General features: G+C 54.3%; 8 protein-coding genes across 8 annotated transcripts; 6 read left to right on the top strand and 2 right to left on the bottom strand.

The window, feature by feature from the left end:
* Positions 1 to 1,428: 1,428 nt before the first annotated feature.
* Positions 1,429 to 2,917, bottom strand: BDY24DRAFT_414726 (uncharacterized protein; the record flags this gene model as incomplete). The annotated part of the gene is made up of 7 exons (XM_076643358.1): positions 1,429 to 1,559; positions 1,667 to 1,730; positions 1,905 to 2,084; positions 2,306 to 2,434; positions 2,588 to 2,643; positions 2,806 to 2,828; positions 2,910 to 2,917. The coding sequence occupies 7 exons, from the start codon at positions 2,915 to 2,917 to the stop codon at positions 1,429 to 1,431; spliced, it is 591 nt and encodes a 196-aa protein (XP_076497199.1).
* A 660-nt stretch (positions 2,918 to 3,577) lies between these two features.
* On the top strand, positions 3,578 to 4,655 carry BDY24DRAFT_414727 (60S ribosomal protein L21-A; the record flags this gene model as incomplete). The annotated part of the gene is made up of 5 exons (XM_076643359.1): positions 3,578 to 3,638; positions 3,741 to 3,844; positions 4,086 to 4,290; positions 4,409 to 4,488; positions 4,623 to 4,655. 5 exons carry the CDS (start codon positions 3,578 to 3,580, stop codon positions 4,653 to 4,655), a joined length of 483 nt encoding a protein of 160 aa, XP_076497200.1.
* Positions 4,656 to 5,362: 707 nt separating this feature from the next.
* Positions 5,363 to 6,348, top strand: BDY24DRAFT_387347 (uncharacterized protein). The gene is made up of 4 exons (XM_076640215.1): positions 5,363 to 5,503; positions 5,656 to 5,727; positions 5,842 to 5,976; positions 6,068 to 6,348. Exons 1-4 carry the CDS (start codon positions 5,471 to 5,473, stop codon positions 6,335 to 6,337), a joined length of 510 nt encoding a protein of 169 aa, XP_076497201.1. The 5' UTR covers positions 5,363 to 5,470; the 3' UTR covers positions 6,338 to 6,348.
* A 488-nt stretch (positions 6,349 to 6,836) lies between these two features.
* On the top strand, positions 6,837 to 9,389 carry BDY24DRAFT_440955 (O-fucosyltransferase family protein; the record flags this gene model as incomplete). Its single annotated transcript, XM_076644568.1, has 10 exons — positions 6,837 to 7,294; positions 7,409 to 7,470; positions 7,541 to 7,559; positions 7,645 to 7,926; positions 8,092 to 8,450; positions 8,530 to 8,549; positions 8,644 to 8,904; positions 9,017 to 9,087; positions 9,184 to 9,212; positions 9,306 to 9,389. Exons 1-10 carry the CDS (start codon positions 7,081 to 7,083, stop codon positions 9,387 to 9,389), a joined length of 1,401 nt encoding a protein of 466 aa, XP_076497202.1. The 5' UTR covers positions 6,837 to 7,080.
* Positions 9,390 to 10,119: 730 nt separating this feature from the next.
* On the top strand, positions 10,120 to 11,907 carry BDY24DRAFT_440956 (uncharacterized protein; the record flags this gene model as incomplete). The annotated part of the gene is made up of 4 exons (XM_076644569.1): positions 10,120 to 10,488; positions 10,571 to 10,960; positions 11,030 to 11,263; positions 11,338 to 11,907. Exons 1-4 carry the CDS (start codon positions 10,159 to 10,161, stop codon positions 11,905 to 11,907), a joined length of 1,524 nt encoding a protein of 507 aa, XP_076497203.1. The 5' UTR covers positions 10,120 to 10,158.
* A 568-nt stretch (positions 11,908 to 12,475) lies between these two features.
* On the top strand, positions 12,476 to 13,878 carry BDY24DRAFT_387349 (uncharacterized protein). The gene is made up of 3 exons (XM_076640216.1): positions 12,476 to 13,076; positions 13,523 to 13,670; positions 13,756 to 13,878. Exons 1-3 carry the CDS (start codon positions 12,767 to 12,769, stop codon positions 13,838 to 13,840), a joined length of 543 nt encoding a protein of 180 aa, XP_076497204.1. The 5' UTR covers positions 12,476 to 12,766; the 3' UTR covers positions 13,841 to 13,878.
* Positions 13,879 to 14,062: 184 nt separating this feature from the next.
* On the bottom strand, positions 14,063 to 17,590 carry BDY24DRAFT_369973 (uncharacterized protein; the record flags this gene model as incomplete). The annotated part of the gene is made up of 16 exons (XM_076638085.1): positions 14,063 to 14,141; positions 14,212 to 14,287; positions 14,386 to 14,484; positions 14,721 to 14,797; positions 14,871 to 14,942; positions 15,031 to 15,226; positions 15,315 to 15,423; positions 15,494 to 15,594; positions 15,683 to 15,900; positions 15,970 to 15,991; positions 16,079 to 16,293; positions 16,362 to 17,124; positions 17,193 to 17,265; positions 17,360 to 17,401; positions 17,475 to 17,487; positions 17,565 to 17,590. 16 exons carry the CDS (start codon positions 17,588 to 17,590, stop codon positions 14,063 to 14,065), a joined length of 2,181 nt encoding a protein of 726 aa, XP_076497205.1.
* Positions 17,591 to 19,186: 1,596 nt separating this feature from the next.
* ZWF1 (glucose-6-phosphate dehydrogenase) lies at positions 19,187 to 22,589 on the top strand (the record flags this gene model as incomplete). The annotated part of the gene is made up of 14 exons (XM_076637382.1): positions 19,187 to 19,259; positions 19,850 to 19,884; positions 20,004 to 20,150; positions 20,262 to 20,426; positions 20,636 to 20,977; positions 21,083 to 21,113; positions 21,203 to 21,279; positions 21,375 to 21,576; positions 21,710 to 21,781; positions 21,868 to 21,898; positions 21,983 to 22,101; positions 22,187 to 22,269; positions 22,338 to 22,483; positions 22,556 to 22,589. The coding sequence occupies 14 exons, from the start codon at positions 19,187 to 19,189 to the stop codon at positions 22,587 to 22,589; spliced, it is 1,557 nt and encodes a 518-aa protein (XP_076497206.1).
* Positions 22,590 to 22,687: the final 98 nt, after the last annotated feature.

Consider the following 22,687-nt stretch of genomic DNA (forward strand, 5'->3'; position numbering starts at 1 on the left):
GAGGGTAAGGGAGGGTGAGGGAGGGAGAAGGGGAGGGGAGGAAGGTGTGCGAGTTGGAAGGCAGGGGAGCTGGTTCGGGAGGAGGTGGGAGTGATCTGGAGGAAGAAAATGAGAGAGAGAGGTCAGAGCTGTGGTGAAGGTGAAGAAGAAGAAGAGAAGGAGAGAGTGAGCGAGGGACGAACGAAGGAGAGGAGTCGACGTCAACGGCGACGGAAGGTGAGCTTGAGCTTGAGGTCGAAGATCGTTGAGCTTGAGGCGAGAGCGACGTTGTAGGAGTTGGTTCGAGAGTCGTCTCGCTCGTCGTAGGAGGTCCCACTGATGTTGTCGTCGAAACCTCCGGCGTCGAAAGCTCTCTACGAGGAGGAGGAGGTCCACCGACGCTCTCTCCGTTCCCCATCACCTCGTCCCCTTCTCCTCCTCCTCCCCAACCGAACCAAGTCGACGGCCGAGCATGTCTCAACTTACTCCTCTTCGTGATCGTCCCTTCACCATCCTGCTGCGCTTGCTCCTCCGACTCTACAACCACCACTGTCTCTTCCACCTCCATCGTCGTCTCGCTCTCCCTCTCCTCCCTCCTCTCCTCCACCTCCTCCTCTCGTCCCACCACCTCTCGCACCCTCTCCTCCTCCTCCGGCGAGCTCAGCGGACTAGTAGCCCCTCTTCTCTTCCCCAAGAACATGGCTTCCTCTCCTCCAAACTCACTCGTCACGACCACCCCAACTCCTACAGGCTGCCGTCTTCTCGCTCCTTTCCCGTTCGATTGACCTTCGAGCGCTCTCGCTTTCGCAGCCAGAGCCGCACTCTCGTCGTCGCGTTCCAGAGCGCGTTTCATGGCTTCTGTGCTCGTCGTAGAACTGCTGCACGTGGCTGGTGAGGTTGGGCTCGTCGTAGAAGCTGAACAAGACGACAGGGAGGAGGTCGAGGCCTGAGGTTGAGGTTGAGCTGGAGCGGTGAGGTTGGAGAGCGAAGGTGGAGCGGGAGTGGTTGGACTGGAGATTCGAGCTTTCCAGGTTCGAGAGGAGCAGGAGGAGGAAGCGGTGGTGGTGGTGGTGGTGGAAGCGGAGGAGGAGGAAGGGCGACGGCGGGGCGGGGGGAGGAGGGAGGGAGGGACCATGGACGTTGGAGGGAGAGGAGGATAAGGTCGTTTCGGTTGCTTTCTTTTCCCGAGCGTCGTTTTGAAGGGAACCTTGGTTTCGGTGTAGTGGATGATTCCCTTCTCAACCAGACAGGTTCGTGCAGTCTCTCTCTACGAGTTTCCAGTTCTCTTAACAGAAAAGTCTTTCGGGAAAGCCCAGCTCTCACCGCTCGTTCGCGCACGTCCCCTTCTTCTTCTCTTTCCCTTCCTCCTCCTCCTTCGTTCTCTACGAGAGTTCATACCGAGAAGAGCCCATCAAGATCGTAGTGAAATCCTTTGAATCTTGCCTCGGTTTAATCGTCGTCCTCCTCCTCCTCAGCGTCTCCACCAGCCTCAGCGGACTTGGCGTTCTTCTCTCGTCGTCGCTTCACTCGTCCAGACCTGGCTCCTCCGAAGGGAGAGGTGAGGGAGAAGTCGATGTGCTCTGCGAAGAGTGCAAAGAGAACGAAGGTCGTGATCAGTTTCGGAGAAGGAGGAGAGAGGGAGAGGCAGAAGAGGAGAAGAGAAGAGAAGAGGAAGTTGGATACGCACTCTGGGAGTCGAGTCGAACAACGAACGAGGGAACGTTGACGATCTGCTTTCCAACTCGGATGTGCTGGAGTGGTTTGGGAAGACGAGGATGGTGATGGTGAGGAGGAGAGGGTCGAGGTGGTAGTAGGAACGAAGAGGCGAGAGGGAGGAAAGAGGAAAGGAAGGGAAGGGAAAGGAAAGGTCAGCTCTCTCGTCTCTTCTTCTTCTCTCCTCCTCCCTCTCTCCACCAGAAACTCACCCTCTGTCGGATAAGGACTCGAGCGTGGTGAATGCTCTTGGCCAATCCAGACTTGAAGACCTGAGTCTGAAGCCTCCTCTCCATGAAGTCCTCGGTCTTGAGGGCAAGAACGTAATCGAGCCTCATTCGTGTCTCGTCAAGAACACCGATTCGCACGAGTCGTCGGATCAAGGCGTTTCCCTGTACACCACAAAGACCAGCACCAGAAGGAAGAGAACGAGAACAAGTCAGCTCTACTCCTCCAATGGAAGTGGTTGCGTCCCTACGAGTCCAACGAGCTCGTCGCGAATTCTCGTTTCTCTCGCGCCTCCTCCGTCTCTCCTTCCAAAACGCTCCCTCCCTGCTGCCTCCCTCCCTTCTCCTACGAGACCCCAATGGATGATGGAGAGACAGGTACGAACCTCGAAGAGCCTCTTGGGGTCCTTAGCGTCAAGCTTGAGGAGCTCTCGAGCGGCACGTCGGATCTTGGAGAGGGTAAGCTGGATTCGCCAGATCTCCCTCTTGTTCCTGAGTCCGTACTCTCCAGCGAGCTGTTCGTTCCAAACCGCAACACGACAAACGAGGAAGAGGAAGAGGAGGAAGAAGAGGGTGGAGTCAGGACCAGAGTTGAATTCGAGGTGGTGGGACCGAGAGGGAGGGAAGGAGGCGAGGTTGAAGGAAGGGAAGGGAAGGGGAATATGGACCTTGAGCTCAGCATCGAGTCGAGCGGACTCGAACGGTCGTCGGGGAACCTTGTAGGCTGGGGTGAAAATGGGTGGAGAGGGAAGAGGAGAGAGTCAGCTACATCTTCTTCAGTTGAAGAGAGGTCCTCCCTGTAGCGAGTCGAGAGGAAATCGAGGTTGAATCCAAGGGAGTGGGAAGGGGAGGAGGGAGGAGGAGGGAGGGAGGGAGGGTTTCTCACTCTTGGAGTGGTTTCGAGGGGCTCTGCAAGAAGAAAAGACATGGGTTGGAAAGGTGTGAGCGAGGAGTCTCTAGGGAGACATGCGAAGGTGTATATAGTCTCACCTTGGCATGGCGACTGTTGACAGAGAGAAGGGAAAAGGCCAGGAGAGAAAATCGAAAGGGGAGGGCTCTGCTTCGAATTGGGACAAAGCCTTGAATCCGCCCCCGAAAGCTTTTTTTTTTTCGCAGGCGGTCCCCTCTCTCCCCTCCCCTTCCCTTTCCTTTCCTGGCCCTCTCTCTTTCCCTTTTCGCGAAGTCTTCCGTCTCCCAGCCACCACCCTTTGTCTCAAGTTAGTAGTTTACACCACCCCACCCTCGCCTTCTCTTCCTCAGCACTCGCACCTCCTAGCCTCTGGAAACAACACGCCCTCGAAACGAAACGGAAAAGGGAGGGAGGAGAGAAGGAGGGAAGAGAGAGAGAAAGGTTGTCGAGCTCGAAGAAGGAATCTTCCTCCCTCTCCTTTCGTTCAACATGGAGCTCGACCCTGGAACAGATATACCCTCCTTCGACTTCCTACACCTACTCCTGCTTCTCCTCTATCCAACGAACCTATGATCCTACCACCAACTTCTTCCTATCGACCTCTACATCCCAATCCCTCCGTCGACACCTCGCTCAAAAGCACTTCAACCTACTCCCTCTCTTTGGACCCAAATCTCAACCCGACTGACTCCTCCTTCTTCTCCCACTCCTTCACCCACCTCTTCTCTCTCTTCTCAGCTTCCTCAAGATGCCTCACTCTTTCGGATACCGAGCGCGTACGCGACACATGTTCAGGAGGGACTTCCGACGTACGTTCACGACCTTCCTCCCCTCGTCGCTGTCACGTCTCTCTCGTCTTGGAGCTGACCTGGCGTTGCTGGGACGGTCTGGATTTCTGTGATGATCAACAGACAAGGGAGTCATCCCCATGTCCACCTACCTCGTCACCTACAAGGTCGGAGATATCGTCGATATCAAGGCCAACTCCGCTGAGCAGAAGGGTATGCCCCACAAGGTTCGTCTCTCTACCTCTCTTCTCTACCTCTTCTCTCTTCTCTCTTCTGCTTACGGAGCAGGAGCAGCTTACTGACGCTCGTCCTTCTCGTCTTTGTCCCATCTCTCCTCGCTTCTCTACTCCTCCTACGGCTCCTCCTTCGATCAACCTCGACGACCTCTGCGACCTCGCTTCTCTCCTTCCCTTCCCTCTCAAACTCTCGCTCCTACTCCTCCCTCATCACCACCACCTCCAACTCCAGTTCTACCACGGAAAGACCGGTGTCGTCTACAACGTCTCTCCCCGAGGAGTCGGAGTCATCTGCTTCAAGGTCGTCGGAAACCGATACCTCGAGAAGAGGGTCAACCTCCGAATCGAGCACGTCAAGCACTCCAAGTGCCGACAGGAGTTCGTTGCCCGAGTTAAGAGGAACGCTGCTCTTAAGAGGGAGGCTAAGGAGAAGGGAGGTTAGTACCCGTCTCTGTGATGCTGGAAGGAAGAGGAGGGAGGAAGGAACGAAGGAAGGAGGGCTGAGAGCTGAGAGCTGACTTTGCGTTTCTTTCGACCTTCGTCTCGAACCTACAGAGAAGGTCCAGCTCAAGAGGATCCCTGCTCTTCCCCGAGAGTCCCACCACATCACTCTCGCCGGAAACACCCCCATCACCGTTCGTTCTTCCTCTCTCTCTCTCTCTCTCTCCTTCGCTCCCTTCCTCTCGAAGGAGGACGACGACTTCGAAACGAAGCTCGAAGCTCGAACGAACGCTGACCTTTCTTCTCTCTCCTCTTCTTCGATACTCAGGTTGGACCCGTGCGATTCGAGACCACCATCTAAATGTTTTACCGCGTTTGGATCGGGGGAGGGAGAGGAGAAGGCGGAGGGGGTACGCCCAATGGATGACCTTAGGATACGCTCGAACGAGAGAGAGGGAGAGAGGGAAAGAGATGTGGAGAGAGACAGAGTGAGAGACTGTTGAGCTGAGGGTCTGCTTGGAGAAAGAGAGCGAGAGAGGGGTGGTTGGTTGGTGGGAGTGAAGAGACGAGGAGAGGAAGGGAGGGAAGGAGAGGAGAGGTGCTCGAGTTCGTCGGTCGTCGTCTCAGCGAGGCCTTCGGTCCTCGAGTAGGTAGATCTCTCCTTCCGGACCATGCCTCCTCATTCCACTCTACCCAGCTGAGCTGACAGTCGTAGATCTGAGTGGGCGGACGCGAAGAACGAGAGGGCGAGATGTCGCTTTCGACGAACGACGCGTCGGTTCCCGCTCAGCTCCTGCGACACGGTCTCACAGCGACTATCTCGAGATGCAGCTACACACACTGAAGCCATGGACCTGTGAGCTCAGCGATAACAGCTCAAGGTCGAGGGATTTGGGAGGAAAGAGGAGGGAAGGGTCGTCATGGACGACGGTTCAGCCTTCGCTTCTCCCTGCGGTACTGGTGCGAGAATGACCGACTCTTCTAGACTAGCAGATAGAACGGGTATCTCTAGATCTGGCCATCCTGCCCCGAAATTTATAGAGAGGAAGGAAGGAGGGAAAGGAAGCAAACCGAACCAACCTGATCACACCCTTCCCGATTCGGTCTCTCGCTCGCCAAACAACCATCATCTCCTTCCCTCCCCCCTTCCCTTCTACCCATTTAAACACAAGAGTCATGCCGCCCGTCGAGGAAGATTTCGCATCCGAGGTACGTCAGCCTGCCTTCCTTCCAGCTCTGTCCAGGGCGTGAGGAGGAAAGCGAGACGAACGTGGGGTCGGCAGCTCATCCGCTTTCCCTTCCCTTCCCTCTCTCCCTTTCCCTTTCCTCTCTCTCTTTTTCTTACGCGACTTTCCCAACAGAGCGAGGACGACACTGGAAGCGAAGGAGAAGAAGGAGCGCCTTCAGGTGGTCCTGGACTTTCAGCTCTTTACGTTCGTAGCTCTCTCACCTTCAAGCTCTTGTTATCGAGGAGGAGGAGAGGAGGAGGGGAGGATGGTCAGCTGACGGACGACCTTTGCCTCTCTTCTGCTTTTTCTGTTCCTCAGGGAGAGGAGTTTGAGTCTGGAGACGAAGAGGAATCTGACGAGGAGTACGATACCAACCCTGCTGGAGGACCTGAGAGAGCCGACTACGACTCTGATCAGGATCAGGATAGCGGGGAAGAGGAGGAGGACGTCCCCGTTCGTTCCCTCCCTTTCTTCCTCTTCAGCTCGTCGCAACCAACTCTCGGCTAACCATTATCGTCCTCTGTAACCTTTCGATCCCAAACAGCTCGCTCCCGTCCTTCCTCCAGCCGCTGTCGCAGCCACCAACAACAAGAAACGCGCTGCCTCTGGAACCCCCGCCGACGACGACGAGAGCTCGGGAGACGACGAGAATTTCGAGGATGGAGCTGTCGTTGGAGGTGTTGACGAGGTGGGAGAGGAGGGTTACGATGTGGGAGAGGAGGATTCTGATGCGGAGGAGGAGGAGGACGAGGACGAGGAAGCAGAGGAGGAGCCTGCTGGACCTCCCGCTGCGAAGAAGATTAGAGTCGCTTGAGGACTCGAGAGATCTTCGTTGCTGTGTTCGGAGCTTGTAATCTGGTACGTATATCTCTTGGACTCGTCGTGACTTATCGTTTTTCCGCCTCTCTGCCTTCGTTTTGTAGGTGCTCTCGTTTCGTTTGGTTTGTTCGCCTTCTCTTTTGTACTTTGTAGACTATCGATCCATCTTCGTTTCCATTTCTTCTCTTGTCTTTGGCGAGAGTGTACGAGGCTGGGCGTCTGACTGGACGAACGAGGTTGGATGGGTGTTGCAGGTGAGTCTTCGAGAAGGAAGTTTGAAGGTTGGAAGGGAAACGCCGCGACGCGTCGGGCCTTCGTGCGAGCACTCCGACCCTGAAACTGCTTCGTCCTTCTCTTCTCCTGCAGGTTTCAAACCTTCCAGCGTGTCAGACCGAGCGTGGGGCGTTCGTCAGAATATAGATCTCTTGTAGGAGGCACACGCGAAGGTTAAAAACCGCCCCCCCCCCCCCTTTGATTAACTTCACCTCCGGCAAGGGCAGAATCCACGTCCTCGAAGTTCTGTTCGACCAGCTGAGTTCTCCTACAACGCTCATTCCCTTCCTTCCTCCTTCGCCTTTCTTTAATGGATAGGAACCTCGACTAGCATCCAACCCTACCAACTTCACTCTTCGCAGGTTGTCCCAGCAAGCAACGACTGGCCCAGAACTCTCATCACCTCCCGACTCCCCTCCCCTCCTCTTCCTTTTCCTCCCCTTCGCTTCCGTACTCGTCCTCGCCATGGGCTCACCGACTCACCAACAGCCTCGATTCCTTCGGATCGCACTACCCTTGACCCTCATAATCTCTATCGCTCTTTTCTTCTACTGGCCAGACGTTCATGGAGCCTGGAGGTTGTACGAGCCGACGAGGGAAGGAGAGGGAGGAGGAGGTGAGCTCGTTACTTCGGCAGACGACTCCCTTCTAACGGGAAACCCTGGAGACGCAACTATGGGTGAGTAAAGTTTCAGATAAGCTCAGCATCGGTTTCGCAGAGTTTCCTGTAAGCTGTCGTCTACCCAGAAGACGAAAATCTAAACTGATCGTTCTTTCGGTCTTCGTCGAGCAGATCGTCTTCAGCCTCACCTTTCGTACCTCACCGCCGGAAAAGGAGCAGGTTTGACGAATCAGGTGAGTTCTCGTCCAGTAGAGTTACAAGTAGAGAAGGTGGAGCTGATCTATCTATGTCTCTTGCTGTCAGGTCTGGAGTGCAATCAATCGTTCGCATCGCTTCGTTGATTGGACGCGTCGCACTTCCTCGGCTCTTCTCCTTCTGACTCGCTTCCTCCCTTTCTCACCATGCAGTACTGTATCTCTCCTACCTCACGAATCGAGTCGCCATCCTCCCACCCTTTTTCGCGAACCAGCAGATCCTCTCAACCACACGGATCAGCGGTCTCCCCGTCTCGGGAATGTTCAATCTCTCTCGACTCCAGCTCGAGGTTCCTCTTCTGCGCGGGGTATTGGACTGGGAGGACGTCCATCCGGGTAGTGAAGCGGAGTGGGTGACCGATTCCAAGGATTGGCCGGAGATTGGAGGATGGGGAGGGCTTCAAAAGAACGTGAAGTTTGGTTTCGCGAAACTCAGTGAGTCACGCTTCCCTTTTTTGGTCCATACGCGTCCCCAGCAACGGGAAGCAGGTCGAGAAGGATGGCTAGGAACGGAGACGGTTCTTTGCAGCGATCTCTTCTTCTCCAGAACTTTCCTGCCGCTGATCTCGCTTCCCTTCGCTCACCCTCCTCGTTGCTCAGAACCGATCTGGACTCCCTACCCTGGAACAACTCGATCCACTACCGATCCTCGATACCTAAACTGGGTTGGTTTCGTCCCCTATCTCACTCCCAACTCCGCCTTCTACCAGAGCTTCATCGCCCGTCTCTTGAAATCAACTCCCGACGCCCTCCCTCCCAACGACCACCTCGTTTGCATTGACGAAGTCCTCGCCGGATCTGAGATGACGGGAGGAGATCCTTACAGCGAGTTTGTTCAAGGATTAGGAGGATGGAAGTATATTGGGACGCACATGCATTTCAGGGACGAGTTGGTTGAGCAGGGAAGGGTGGTGCTGAGGAAGGTTTTCGGAGTCGGAGAGGAGGAGGAAGTGCCGCCGGTGAGTTTCGTCCGGATTATATCTCTTTTGAGAACAAAGACTTCCCTGACCTGGACCTTTGCTCTCTTCTTCTGCCCAGTTCATCGCCGTTCACATCCGGTTCGTTTCGCTTCTCGTCGACGCGCCTTGTCGAGGCCTTCGCTTTTCCTCCTTCGACTGCTGACTCCTTTCTTCGACTCTCCCCTTCTACCAGACACGGAGACTTCTTCAAAGAACACTGTCCCAAGGACGCAGGGGACCGGATTTGCTACACCGTCTCCCAATACGCCTACGGAGTCGCTCGACTGCAGGACGAGATGGTCGCGGCGGGGGTCCCTTCAACCACAAACGTCCTGGTTCTCACGGACGAGCTGGACGACACGTTCTTTGAGGAGGTGAAGAGGAGGGGGTGGAAGACGAGTCGGGATGGGCAAGGAGTAGACGATTCGGTGCTGAGGAACAGATTGGGAGGATGGTGAGTTCTAGCTCTCGTTTCGTCCTTCTCTTCTTCCTTTCATTTCGATACGAGCGAAGGGAATTCCGAAAGGTTTCCACACAGCGCTAACGTTCAGCGCCTTCTGTTTCAGGTACCCAACGATCCTCGATAAGGTGCTCATGTCTCTTGGTAGCCATTTCGTTGGGACGGATCGTTCGACCAGTTCGTCTTCCCTCTCTCCTTCTTTTTTCGCCCCCAACTCAACTCGTTCCCCCTGGACCGAAAAGCTGACGGATCCTGCTTCTCTTCTTTCCTCAGTGAGCGTGCTCTCTTCTCGTCGCGTCCAGGTTCGTCCCGCTCTGTTCCTTTTTCTCGTCTCTCTCTTAGCTCCCTTTTTGACTGACTCGAATCTTCTTCTCGTTGCTTTACCGTCAATACAGGATTGGAATAATGGACTGGCCCACATGACAGGACCCACGGGTCCAAGCTTGAGTTTAGAAGGAGAGACTCTCAGCTGGTCGTGACATCGCGACGCGACTCACTTTTGGTTTCGCATCTCTCGGAAGCTGATCTCTCTCACTGTATTCCGTACTTATACCCTCTTACGTACACTCCATTGATAACCGTTAATTTAACCGTATTGCTGCTCCTCTCTCCAACGTCGCTCGAAGGAGAAGACGATAAACTTTTCGCAAACCATCGGCCGGAGAGAAGGATGGATTCACTGCCGATTCAACGAATCGACACCACGTATAGGTACCTGTGAAAAGTATTCTTCGGGTCGAGGAGAGTGAGAACCGATAGATAGATCGATACTAGCACAAATCAGCGAGATCTCGTAGCGAACCCATTCTCTCTCTTCTCCTTCGCAGAAAGCTGGCACTTCACTCAACAGCATTTCCACAAAGTCTTCTGAAGCTCTTCTCCCGTAGCTGACTTTCGAATAGATCCTACCTTCGACTTGAGAGCGAAGAACCGTTCGCAAGAGAGGAAAGAACGAAGAGTCGGCGACTCCTCGAGATTCGCGACGCGTCAAATCGAAGCGGAAGAAAGAGCCTGGAAAGAGACCTGCCTTTCCTCCAAGACTTTTCTTTCCGAGTTGTGAAGATTTTCAAGACCTCCTGGATCGTGGCGGACTTTTTATTGAGGGCCGAAGAGACAGATCTTTTGCTGTTTCCCCTCAAAGGGCAAACGCGGAGTGACCAACCCATTTTTGAGCTCGCACCTTGGCTCTCCTTCCTTTCATCCTTCAACCACAACTCTCACTCCGATACCCTTCCTCTTCTGGGCTGCATGCCTTCCTCCGTGTATCCGTCACATCCACCTCCCTACGGAACAGATCAGGCGCCGGCGTACGAACTCCAAGAGAGGCCAGGTCTCGTTCCTCGATCCACTGGTTCAACTCAAACTCTCGACGATGCAACCATTGAGAGTTGTGCTCCCAAACCACCCCCTCGGCGCTTCGTCTGGACTCGAAAGATCAAGATATGGACAGGAGTCGCTCTTCTGGCGTTGGTGGGGTTGTTGTCTGCTATGATTTGGCTGGGAGTGAAGAGAAAGAGGGAGAAGGCCAACGCGTCGCCAGCGGACCTCTCCCTCGCAACTTCGACGCTTGATCCTTGGGTTCGTGCTTACTTCGTTGCCTCTTGTTCTCAGCTTCTTCAGAAACCTCTGGCTAACTACTGTATGCTTGTCTTCTCAACAGGTCCCTTCGTCCCTCATTCCCGCCGACGGAACTCTCCTCTCGCCGTTCAACTTCTCCTACCCGACGGCCCTCTTCATTCCTTCCGACGACGCCAGCCATACCTCCTCCAACTACACCGTCCTCTCCTCCTCCCAGCTCATCAACCTCAACGCGAACACATCTCTCGCCATCAAAATCTTCGGGTACCGCTCGTCCCAGGTCACCTTCCGTCAGGGAAACGAAACAAGTTCCGACACGGTCGTCGACGTTACTGCTCTTTGGCGGGTCTTCGAAGGCTGGAACGAGACTTCCTCGAGGGCTTGGGGCTTAGAGGAGCTATCTAAGACGGCTGGTGGACTGTATGGGACCGGAGAAGGTGTCGAAACGAGTGGAAACGGGATGATCCTCGGAGTGAGTTCAGATGGGACGCGTCTTCTGCGGGATTCTGACGATATCGACACCTCTTTCCCCCATGTTTAGACCCTCAGAGTTGTGGATGATCAAGATGTCTGGGAATCAGGATCGCGAGACTCTTGGAGGGACGCCTTGGTCTTCAACATCACCGTCACCTTCCCTCCGACGACTTCCATCGCCAACCTCACCGTTTTCGCCGAGTCAGAAATCGACATCAACTTTGGAGACCTCGCCAACACTACCATCGACGTACTTGACGTTCGAGCTCCCAACGGCTACGTCTCGTCCGACAGCGAAGCCGTGAGTCGTCGCGATGCGTCTTTTCTGCTCCTCCTTCTCTCGGTTGCTCATTTTCGCTCTTTGGCTTCATCCAGGGCATCACCGCTCAGTCCATCGAAGTTCTCGCTGGATCCGTCATTCTAGGGAGATGGAACACCTACCGATCTCTACTCTTCAACTCGTACGGAGTCATCCAAACCGATCTCAACTTCCTCCCCTCCCCCTCCTCCCCTCCTCTCAACATCCCCTTCTCCGCTACCCTCATCGCCAAAGACTTCCCAGGAAACTATTCAGGATACCTTTCCGCAAACATCACCTCCCTACCTTCCAACTCCAACCTCACCTTCAACGCAGTCAGCACCAACTCGAGCACGAAAGTCGGAATGAAGGTTCAGTTCCCCGAGAACGCGTTCACTGGGTCGTGGGAGGTCGCTACCAACGAAGGTCGAGCAGCTGTCAGCGAGGAGAGTATCTACGGTGCGACTCAACTTTGGAACGAGGATGGGAAGATGAGTTATCTGGGGACAACGACGGTGGGAGATATCAACAACGTCGCTGCCGTCCAGGTGGGAGGGAACGGGACGATCAAGTTGGATGCTGGAAGAGGAGACGTTCAGCTTGTGTTCGGGGAACGAACTACTCTATCTGGGTTTACGTACTACTAGGTACTTGCCATTCTTAATTTACGATGACGCCCTTTGACGAGTTGGCGAACGAGATGAAAGCGCGACGCGACGCCAGGAGTTTTCCTCCCGCTCTCCCTCTTTCAAATCGAGGGTTCAAAGAAAGAGGACGTCATGAGGAAGCAGATATCAAACGATTTCAAAAAATGGAACGAACAACGGGGTAAGGTGGAAAAAGCGAAGCAAGCAAACTAGATCGAAAAACAACCCGAACTCCTCTCCCTCCTCTCTCATCACCTCCTCCTCTCCTCCTCCATCCTAGCACTCCCGGCTCTCTCCTCCAGCCCCTTTTAAGATTTTCTCACCCCTCCTCCTCTCCTTCGAGTTCGTAGTTCGAGATCTCGGGTTCATAGTTCGACGTCGTTTGCTCGTTTGCTCCTTCTCGATAGCTCCTCCGAGCCTCAGCTTTCTCGTGTTTGCCGGTAAGATTATATCCTTCGAGTCTCTCGCCTGCTCCTTTGCTGAGGAAGAGGCAGTGCCTTGCTTTGCATTTTTTTTGGTCTCGTCAACACGCGAGCAAACTCACCTCCTTGGACGCGTCTTCGAGGTCGACGTTTCGTTTCGCCTTCCTCCTTCTCTCAACCCCCTCCTGCCCTCCCCACCAAGCCTCCTTCTTTCCCACCGAACCTCAGCCGCACATCCCACAACCTATCAATACACACCTCCAGCTCTCGTAGAGTCCATTCCCAGCAACATCTCACCCTCTTGAAACACCTCTCCTTCCCTTCCTTCGACTCGAGCTCGTTCGTCCCTTCCCCCCTCCCTTTCCCACCTCCTCCACCCTTCCCCTCCCCTCCCTAACCTCCCTCCCCTCCCCTTCATATATCCACACAGCTTTCCGATGTCCTCCCTCTATACCACCTCTGCCCAAAAAGCCAAACGTCGTCCTCCTCCTCCCAACACTTCCACGTCCAACACGTCCAACTCGCATCAGCAACGTCAAGATCTTTCCGAAGACCAGAAACAGGAGATCAAGGAAGCTTTCGAACTCTTCGACACGGATAAGGATGGATCGATTGATTACCACGAGCTCAAGGTGGCTATGAGGGCGCTGGGGTTTGACCTGAAGAAGGCGGAGGTGTTGAAGCTGTTGAGGGACCATGATAAACGAGGGGAAGGGCTGATGGTTTGGGAGGATTTTTTGAAGATTAGTGAGTACAGGAGGGTCTGCTTTGTGCTAGAAAGGGCGGGTGAGAGGGAGTTGGGGAGGTATGAGGGCTGGATGGGCGGGAGAGGAGCTGGGACGGGGGAGGAAGGAGGGAGGGAAGGAGGAACGAGAGCTGGCGAGAGGAGGGGAGCTTTCTCGAGCTGGCTGTAGGGACCCTTTGCTCTTATAACTCAGAGAGCAACACCAGGGTTTATGAAGGGCTGGGATCATGCTCGAAAAGTCGCTGGAAGATCTGTTTGAGCGCGGGGAAGGACGAGAGAAGGCGAAGAAGGAGAGAAGGAGTGAGCTCGACCTCTCGAGCAACCACCCTTCCCTCCTCCAGTTCGCCGCTTCCTCCCTCTTCGACCCTCTACACCCACCCCCAACCTCCTACCACTTATGCTTGCAGTCTGCCAACTAACCACCCTTTCTTCCTCCCTCTCCTCCCAGTGACCGCCCACCTCCTCGCCCGAGACCCAAGAGACGAGATCCGACGCGCCTTCGAACTCTTCGACGACGACCACACAGGGAAGATCTCGGTTCGGAATCTGCGTAGAGTGGCCAAGGAGCTTGGGGAAGGGTTGGATGAGGATGAGCTGTGAGTACCTTCCCTTCGACTGAACTCGTTTCGAGCTTCGACGCTGACCGTTCGTTTTGCCTCTCTTCCTCGACGATTTGCTCAGGCAAGCGATGATTGACGAGTTCGACCTTGATCAGGATGGGGAGATTTCGATGGACGAGTTCTTTGCTATCATGACAGATGAGTAGGGAGGTGGAAGAGGATCATGAACCCTTTTTTTTGCTCCTTGTTTGAAGCGTCGTTGGGAGTTCGAAAGACGATTTGGGCCTGAGGGATGGGCTTTTCTTTTTCAGAAGAACGAGCCAAACAGAACTCATCCATCTACATGATGCTCTACTGATAGGGTAAGGAAACATACGCCCACGACTCGACTCAACAAAGCACGAACATCAACCGACCTCGTTCCTCCTTCAGTTCTCACCTCCTCGTTCCGACTCCTTCGAGATGTCGAGAGACTGGAGCTGCTCGATGAAAGAAGCTTGGGTTTCTCTGATGGACGGAAAAGGTGAGGTCAGCGTGGTGAAGAGTGACGAGCGCAACCGCGACGAACTCGACTAACCCGACGTCCCAAACCTCTCCCATCCTCTTCATGGACAGGACGAGGACCTCAACGTCTACTTGCCGAAGGGAAGCCTCTATGAGTGAGTTGTAACAGAGAAGAGATGAGTCATTCTGGACGCTTCGAGGAGGAGCAAGAGAGAAGGGACGCGTCGAAACGAAACGAAAGACTCACCCTCGAGTTCACCGAGAGCACCAAGTCTCTTCGCTTCCTCGAGAAGAAGACGAGCAAAGTGCCTCCAGAAAATGGGGATGATGATGTCGAGGTGACCGACTAAAGGCAGGAAGCAATGGAAGAAGGTCAGGATCGAGACGAGTGCGAGGGTTGGAGAGGAGGGAATTGTGAGGTAGGACGAACATTGGAGATCGCTAGATCAGATGAAGAAACCAGTGAAAAGAGAAGGTATCGGGGTGAGGGAGAATTAGTTTAGATGCACGAAACGGGTAGAAGGAAAGAGGCGAAACGAGGAGGATGGACAAACACGATCTCAGCGATCAATCCGACTCCACCGCAAGCTGCTTGAATCGATTTGGCTCGATATGAAGGATCAAACATGGCCATGTCTTCGAAGAGCAGCATGAATGCGCTGGCAATGAAAGAGAAGAGGACGGAGTCAGTGAAAGGTGTGCGAGAGATGAGAAGGGGACGACAGAACTCACGCGTAGATGATGGTGTTGGTCGAGAAGACTGTTGGTTCGATACCGAAGGAGAATGGCCCGACGGGGATGGTGCTGAACAAGACGAGAGAAGGGATCAGGTCGCGTTAACTCGAGGTCCAACGACGCTCGACGAAGCGAAAGGGAAGGAAGAGAGACGTACGAGTTCCAAGGCGGAATCCCTCCCACCACCTTCATCGTACTCGCACTGGGCGGCAAAGAGTCGGTGAAGTTCCGGAGCAATCGTTCGAGATCGAGCAGGACTTGAGGGATGGGAGTGGGCGAGTCGTCGCGCTCTGATCGAGGCGCCTTTCGAACGGTGATGCTATCTCCGAGTCGAGCTGCTTGGTGGAAGAGAGCTATAACAGGAAAGAAAAGAGAGTTGCAAAGGTCAGCGAGTGAGGCAAACGAGAAGGAAGAAGGGGAGAGAAGAGGAAGCAGACTCACCGATTGACTTCACGAACGTCGCTTGGATCCCATCTTGGTGGTCAGTGGGAGGGACTGAATCGAGGGAGAGGAAATCGAGGAGCGAAGAGTCTGTCCCCTCGAAAATGTCCTGGAAAGGCAAAGAAGGAAAAGGTCAGCAAAAAGCACGAGAACGACGCGTCGAGAACTCTTGAGCCGACCTTCTCGTACGTGTCCACCGGTCGAGGCCAAGGAGTGTCGATATCCGCATCAGGGATTCCTAGAGGCCATCCAGAACCAGCGGAAGCAACCCTGTCGAGCACTGTGGGAACGAAACCGAAGAAGAGGAGGAGTCAGAGACGAGTACGACGAGCCTCGCACGTCGTAGCAAAAAACGAACAATAACTCACTGAAAGCACTCCAGAACATGCGGATACGATCTCCCAGATCTATACTGTCCCGAGGAGGACGTAATCGAGTGAAGGGCTTCCTCTTGAGCGTATGAGGTCCGTTGTGAAGCTGGAAGGGATGGGTTTCCTCGGAGTAGAGACGGAACGACGAGGACGAGATTCGATGAAGCGAACACGCTCCGACGATGCGCATGGTGACTCCTGCTTGAACCCATCCTCTGATGAGAAATATAAACTATCAGTATGGGGCATCGACTTCGTTGGAAGAGGGTGAAGAGAAAACTCACTCGACGTAGGAGGCTCGAGAATCTGAAACGCGTTTGAGACGAGAGTCAGCTTCGTTGTTTCTGTCTTGTTCCGCCCTCGAGCTTGGTAGGCAGAGAGGTCCAGACTCACACATCAGAACGCCAAGACAGATGGACGCCTGAGCCGTTTGAAGAAGGTTTCCTGTCATGTCTCGAAGCTCGAGCTGGATCTGCTTTCTCGACGAGTCGATGAACCAGTTGTCGAGGGATCGAACTTCGGCTGCGTTCGAGAAGCGAGCAGCACATGCGTACATGGCGAAGAGAGTAGACGGATTTGGCTGTTGATCCTTGGGTCCATCGAGGGAACTGTGAAAGGGAGGGGAGAGTCAGCAAGGAGAAGAGGAAAATGAAGACCCGTTCAACAGCGAGCTCACGCGATGAATCGAGGAACATGGAGAGAGAATCCAAAATGGCGCATCTTTGGGAAGAAATGTCCGAGGAGATGGGACCTCAGGGCTGGATCTATCGAGATGTCGTCTCGAGAGGGCAGAACGAAGCCTCCAGACGTTGAAGTTCGATGGGATGACGAGGGAAGTTGGGTGGCAGGGCTGCTCGACTGGGCGAAGGAGGAGTGAAGGGTGGGAGGGAAAGTGTCGAAGATCTGGGATGTGATTGGATAGGTTGGAAGGGAGTAGGAGGAGTTGGGTGAGAAGGTAGGGTAGGGCTGGGGAGGGGACGGGAGTTGAGGTCGAGTCGATTCCTGGCCTCCGAAAGTGGGATCCCATGACGGAGGAGGTCGTGTGGAGGAACCGGGAAGGAGAGAGGAGGGGTACTGCGAGTTGAAAGAGACTGATTCCGTCGGGTGACAGGGATGGGGTTGAGTGATGGGCTTGAAGGACGCGACGTCTCCTCCTCCTCCTCCCGTCTCGTCCATTATCCCACCACTGCCGAACAATTCTTCGAGAGCTAAAGAGAACGATTCTTGAGCTGTGAGGCTTGGGTTGGGAAGAGTCGACGAGGAGAAGGGTGGTTGCTGAGTGGAAGGACGAGGGGGATAGGAGGAGAATCCAGACGAGTTCGGGGATTTGTTGTCGACGGGGCTGTCCTGATTGCGGACTAGCTGGAGAGGAGGAAGATAGTAGGAGGATGGAGCCGACTGAGGGACTTCTGATCGGATAAGGAAGTTCTCGAGGGAAGCTGGAGGAGAACGAAGGCAAAGATCAGCGACGACGGGGCGGAGGAGAGGGAGAAGAAGCTTCACAAACCGATCTTCTCCTCCAACTGCTTCATCCGACCCTTTGACTTAGAAGGCTCATCATAAACACACTCCGATCTTGTCTGCGAAACGAGGAAAAGGTGCGGAACGGAGTCATCTGGGAAATCTCCTTGTTCGACGTCGAGCTCAACCTCTCTCCTCGAAGTTCAAACTCACCTTTGAACATGTAGCACATTGTGGCCGATCACCCGAGCATCTCTACAAAGAGGGAAAGCAAGAGAACGAGGTTAGCTACACGATCGAAGTACCCGAGGATTGAGCAAGGGCTCACGAGCTTCCTCTTACTGTAGAAGAAGGAAAGGGGAAGGAAGAGTCGAGCTCATCAGCCTTCCGTTTCTACCCCTCCGTCGAGGTCTCTCACTTTAAGCACAAATCACTGACCGACATGCTTGACAAGCAGCTCCTCTCCTGAGTGATTTCACGACCGAGCTAGTACCAGCAGCATCGAGTCCAGGTTGAGAAGGAGGAGGAGGAGGAGCGGGCTGAGGAAAGTTGAAGGAGGGAGCTGAAGATGGGGATGAAGTCGGATCCATTTCGAGCTTGCCGATGGAAGATTGCAGATCTCGAAGGTACTCTCTCGAGGAGAAGATGGTAAGAGAGCTCGTAGGATGCAAGTTTCGACAGTGGGCGTTGGAGGGAAGGGAAGAGTGGAAGAGGGAGAAGGGAGAAGCCAGGAAGGGAATGAGCTTCGTCTTCGCGTTTCGGCCAGCCACCTTGGAGACCGCTGAGCATCAACTTTTTACACGCGAAGAGTGAGAGCTGAGATCTCACCTTTCGAAGAAGCTTTCTAGCTCTGTGATTTTACTGAGAGGTGAATTTCTGCTTCCGAACTGGGTCGGCAAGGGACCGGACGCGTCGGGCGACATGTTCAGCTCTCAGGCTGTTGTTTGGAGATCAGGAGGGACGTCTACAGTTGATGGGGTAGATCTATCAATCTTGGGAACATTTTCCGCTCCCAAACCTTCCCAGCGCAAGGTTGTTCTTTGCTGAAGGACTGGCCAAGTGCGACGTCGGTCTGCCCTCGCTCAACTGCCGCTGTCGCGACCTTTTTTCCTCTGCTCTCTCAGGACGAGAGCGCTATATTCGAAGAGTGCGATCAACTTCGTGTCTTTGAGAACGCTTCCAGTGAAGCAGGAGAGGAAGAGACGCGTTTGAAGCAACCGTCCTCAACCGGTGTTTTTTGAGCGGAACACACTCGAGACTTGCTTCCGACGAGAAATTGTGAAAATATGCGGCTGCTTTCAAGCTTGCTCTTTCCTTCTCCCAGCCTGACTTCCGTCAGCTTGAGATTTTTCTTTGGACGGACCTCCACTCTCTCCCAAGCTGACGAGGGGAGGGGAGAGGGAGAGGGAGAGGGGAGAAGGGGAAACGGATTTCAGAGGGTTGACCTCAACCCACATCCATCTCTCCTCCTCCTCCTTTTCTGTGAGTGTATGCGCTTGACGCCTTCTCGTCTTCTCTACCTCTTCACCCTCCTCGTGCTCTCCAGCTTCTACCGTGAGGTCTAGGCCGTGCCTCTCCTCCTTCTGGAAGAGCAGCAAGGAGAAAAAAGGGAAAGGGAAAGAGTCGCCGGACCTCGCTCGCTCCGTCGCTGACCGTCGTCGTCCTTCTGTTTCTTCCAGCAGATCACCGTTCTCGCTCAACCACCACAAGCTCTCTCTCCTTCTCTCCCCCTTCCTTTCGTGAGCCTTTCCTTTCTTGTATCCTTCAGCGGTCGCCCTCCATCAGCTCCCATCCGTCCAACGTAGCTCATCAAAACCTCTACCCAACCCTTCGCCTCCACCTCCTCTCTCTCTCTCTGTCCACCTTGCTCCCTTCCTCCCTCCCTCCTCTTACTCCCTCCTACCTATGAACACCATGTCCTCCCTCCTTCACACTCTCCTCGACCCCAAATCTACTCCCTCCTCGCTCGCTCCCGACTATCGATCTGCCTCGCCAACTCCCACCTTGACCGACTCTGTCCAAGACGTCGAACAATTCACCATGTCCGGAGCTGGATCCATCCCTTCCATGGAAGGTAGCCATCAGGCTATGGAGAAGAACACCGTCATCGTAGGTAAGTACAGATCTCATACAGAAAAAAAAGGGTGGGAAGGCAATTCGGAGGAGCACGTTATCTCAAAAGTCGAGGCGCTGGAGGCGTAGGAGAGGGAGGGAGAGGAGGAGAGAGGAGGAGCTGATGACGCGATCCAAACCTCGAAATTTTCGAGAAAGGAATCCGATATCGAGATCGGTCTTTCCGTAGGGGTGTAGAGCGGAAGGATCCCTACAACTTTGTACGCGCTCGGTAGACAGGTTGTCCGGGTGGTTGGGGAGGAAAGGACGTCGAGAAGGAGAGAGATGGGGAGGTTTGGTGGCTCGAGACTCCGTCCTCATCGGATCCTCTTTCTTTCCTCCCCCTCCCCTCTCTTCTTTCACAACTTTCCTGGGTGGGAGCTTGAGCTCAACATCAAGCTCTCAGGCTTCCAAAAAGTTCCATCACTTTTGATGGGGAGGAAGGAGCAGCAGGATTGTTTCGGGCAGCACTTTCCGAAGAGACGCACCGGGCGGACGTCCGCTCGAGTCCTCTCCTTCCCCACCAGCTCGGTTCTCGTTCTTGATTGGGAGCTCGTGGCTGACTCCGCTTCTTTCTGATTCGTTCTACAGTCCTCGGAGCTTCCGGTGATCTCGCTAAGAAGAAGGTGCGTTTCCCCAGTCTCGTTGGAGCGAGCTCATCTCCAGAACTCTTTCTCACAACCAAGCTGACGTTTTTCCTCCCTTCCTTCCTTCCTTCCCCTCGTCTGCTTTCTTTCTTCCTCAGACCTTCCCTGCTCTCTTCACCCTCTTCCGACAAGGTCACCTCCCTGCTGATGTTCACATCGTCGGATACGCTCGAACCAAGATGGATCCCGAGGAGTTCCACAAGCGAGAGATCAGCTATATCAAGACCCCGAAGGAAGGTGACGACGTGAGTAGCGCTCCACCTTTCCACTCTCGGATCTCGGGAAGTCGACGTCTACGAGGCTACTGGTAGCGAACGCGTACGCTAACTTGGTTACGTTCATTTCTCGGTCTCCAGTCCGTCGACGACTTCAACACCAAGCTCGAGGAGTTCAAGAAGATCTCGACCTACATCGCTGGTTCTTACGACGAGGATCCTGGATTCCTGGCTTTGGAGGAGGAGTTGAAGAGGATCGAGGACAAATACGAGGACAAGAAGGAGGGAAACAACCGATTCTTCTACGTCAGTCCTCCCTCTGTTTCTTGCGAGCTCATCTTGCGAGCTCGAGCTTGACCTCCCCTCCCTTCCCTCGCACGTTCCGTACTGACCCCTCTTCTCTCGCCTTCTTCACCTTCTCCTCACCTCCTACACCACTCTGCGCAACACTCTTCTCAACCACCTCAATCCTTACCTACCACCTCGTCCCTCCTTCTTCTCTTCGACCAACGCAGATGGCCCTCCCTCCCTCCGTCTTCATCACCGTCGCCCAAGGACTCAAGAAGAACAACTACACTCCCGCTCCTGGAATCAACCGAGTCGTCGTCGAGAAGCCCTTCGGAAAGGATCTCGATTCGTCGAGAGAGATGATGAAGGATCTCAAGGCTGAATGGACGGAGGACGAGACCTTTAGGATCGACCACTACCTCGGAAAGGAGATGATCAAGAACCTGCTCGTTTTGAGGTTCGGAAACATGTTCCTCGACTCGTCGTTCAACAAGAACTACGTCTCGAACGTGCAGATCACTTTCAAGGAGGCGATCGGAACCGAGGGAAGGGGAGGGTACTTCGATGGTGTGAGTTTGACTTCGACCTTTTGAGCGGGAGGTGTTTGCGAGAGAGCTCGAGAGCAGCATCGAGAGCTGGAGCTGACCTTCTGTCTTTTCCTCCGTTCCCCTCAGTTCGGTATCATCCGAGATGTCTGCCAGAACCGTTCGTCCCTCCTTCTCGTTCTTCCTCCTTTGACGCGTCGAGCCTGACCTCGTCCCCTCCCTTCCTTCCCTCGCTCTTTCTCGACACAGATCTTCTCCAGGCCCTTTCCGTTCTCACCATGGAGCGACCCGTCTCCTTCTCGGCTGAGGATATCCGTGATGAGAAGGTTCGTTTCGCTCTCTTCGAACCTTTGCTTCACCCTTCTCTCCTCCTGCAGACTCCGTCCTGACTCGTTTCCCTTCCCTCCTTCTCGTTCTTCAGGTCAAGGTTCTTCGTTGTGTTCCTCCCATCGAGCAGAAGGATACTCTTCTCGGACAGTACACCGCCGCCAACGGAAAGCCTGGATACCTCGAGGACGACACCGTTCCCAAGGGATCGAACTGCCCTACCTTCGCCGAGACCGTTCTGTTTATCAACAACCCTCGATGGGAGGGTGTGCCTTTCATCATGAAGGCTGGAAAGGGTGAGCTGTCCTCTTGCATCTGGATTGGGGAGCAGGAAGGCAGGGAGGGAAGGAAGGAAGGAAAGAAGGAGAAATGGTGAGCTCGACGCTGACTTCAATTCGTTTCTTTCTTCGCTTCGTTCGCTTCTTGTAGCTCTTAACGAGGCCAAGGTCGAGATCCGAGTGCAGTACAAGGACGTCACTTCGGGTATCTTCAAGGATATCGGTTCGTTCCTCTTCTCTTCCTCGCTCGTCTTTGTCTCGTCCCCAAGCTCACACCTCCTTCCTTCCCTCTTTCCTCCTCGTCTTCAGCCAGGAACGAGTTGGTCATCCGAATTCAGCCGTTCGTCCCTTTCTACGCTTCTCGCTTCACTTCTTGATGACAAACTCGTCACTGACCCTTTCCTTCCTTCCTCGCATCTCGCAGATCCGAAGCCATCTACATGAAGATGAACGCCAAGACTCCCGGACTTGTTACGAGGGCTATGCCCACTGAGCTGGATCTCACCTACAAGAGGAGGTTCGCGGATACCATCATTCCTGAGGGTGAGTCCTCTTCGTCTTTCGTTCCTCGACGCGTCGCAGCCCTCTCCAGAAGCTGACTTCGACCTGTTTCTCTCTCGTTCTCTAGCGTACGAGGCTCTTATCCTCGATGCCATCAAGGGAGATCACTCCAACTTCGTCCGAGACGATGAGCTTGATGCTGCTTGGAAGGTTCGTTCCCTTCCTACCTCTCTGCTCTTCGACGAGCTCTCGAGAACTGAACTTCACTCTCCCTCCAGATCTTCACCCCTATCCTCCACTGGATCGAAGGAAAGGGACCTGGACCCGCTCCCAAGCCCCAGCCTTACCCTTACGGATCTCGAGGACCTAAAAACGTTGATACCTTCATCGAGTCTTACGGTTTCAAGAGGAGCGATCAGGGATAGTGAGTCTTCTTCGTCTCCCTCTCCGTTTTTTCGATACAAAGGCTGATCAGTGCCTCGTTCTTTCACTCCAGCTCGTGGCCTCTTACCAACATGGGTCACCTCTAGATTGCTTTCGTTCTCCATCTTTTCGTTTTCTTCTCTTCTCACGTTCGCTCTTTCGTCTTGATTTTCTAGCTACGACGATCTTTCTCCTCTCCCTTCTC

The sequence above is a fragment of the Mrakia frigida genome (assembly GCF_051309035.1).
Source record: "Mrakia frigida strain ATCC 22029 unplaced genomic scaffold BDY24scaffold_13, whole genome shotgun sequence".
In the NCBI taxonomy this organism is placed as follows: domain Eukaryota; kingdom Fungi; phylum Basidiomycota; class Tremellomycetes; order Cystofilobasidiales; family Mrakiaceae; genus Mrakia; species Mrakia frigida.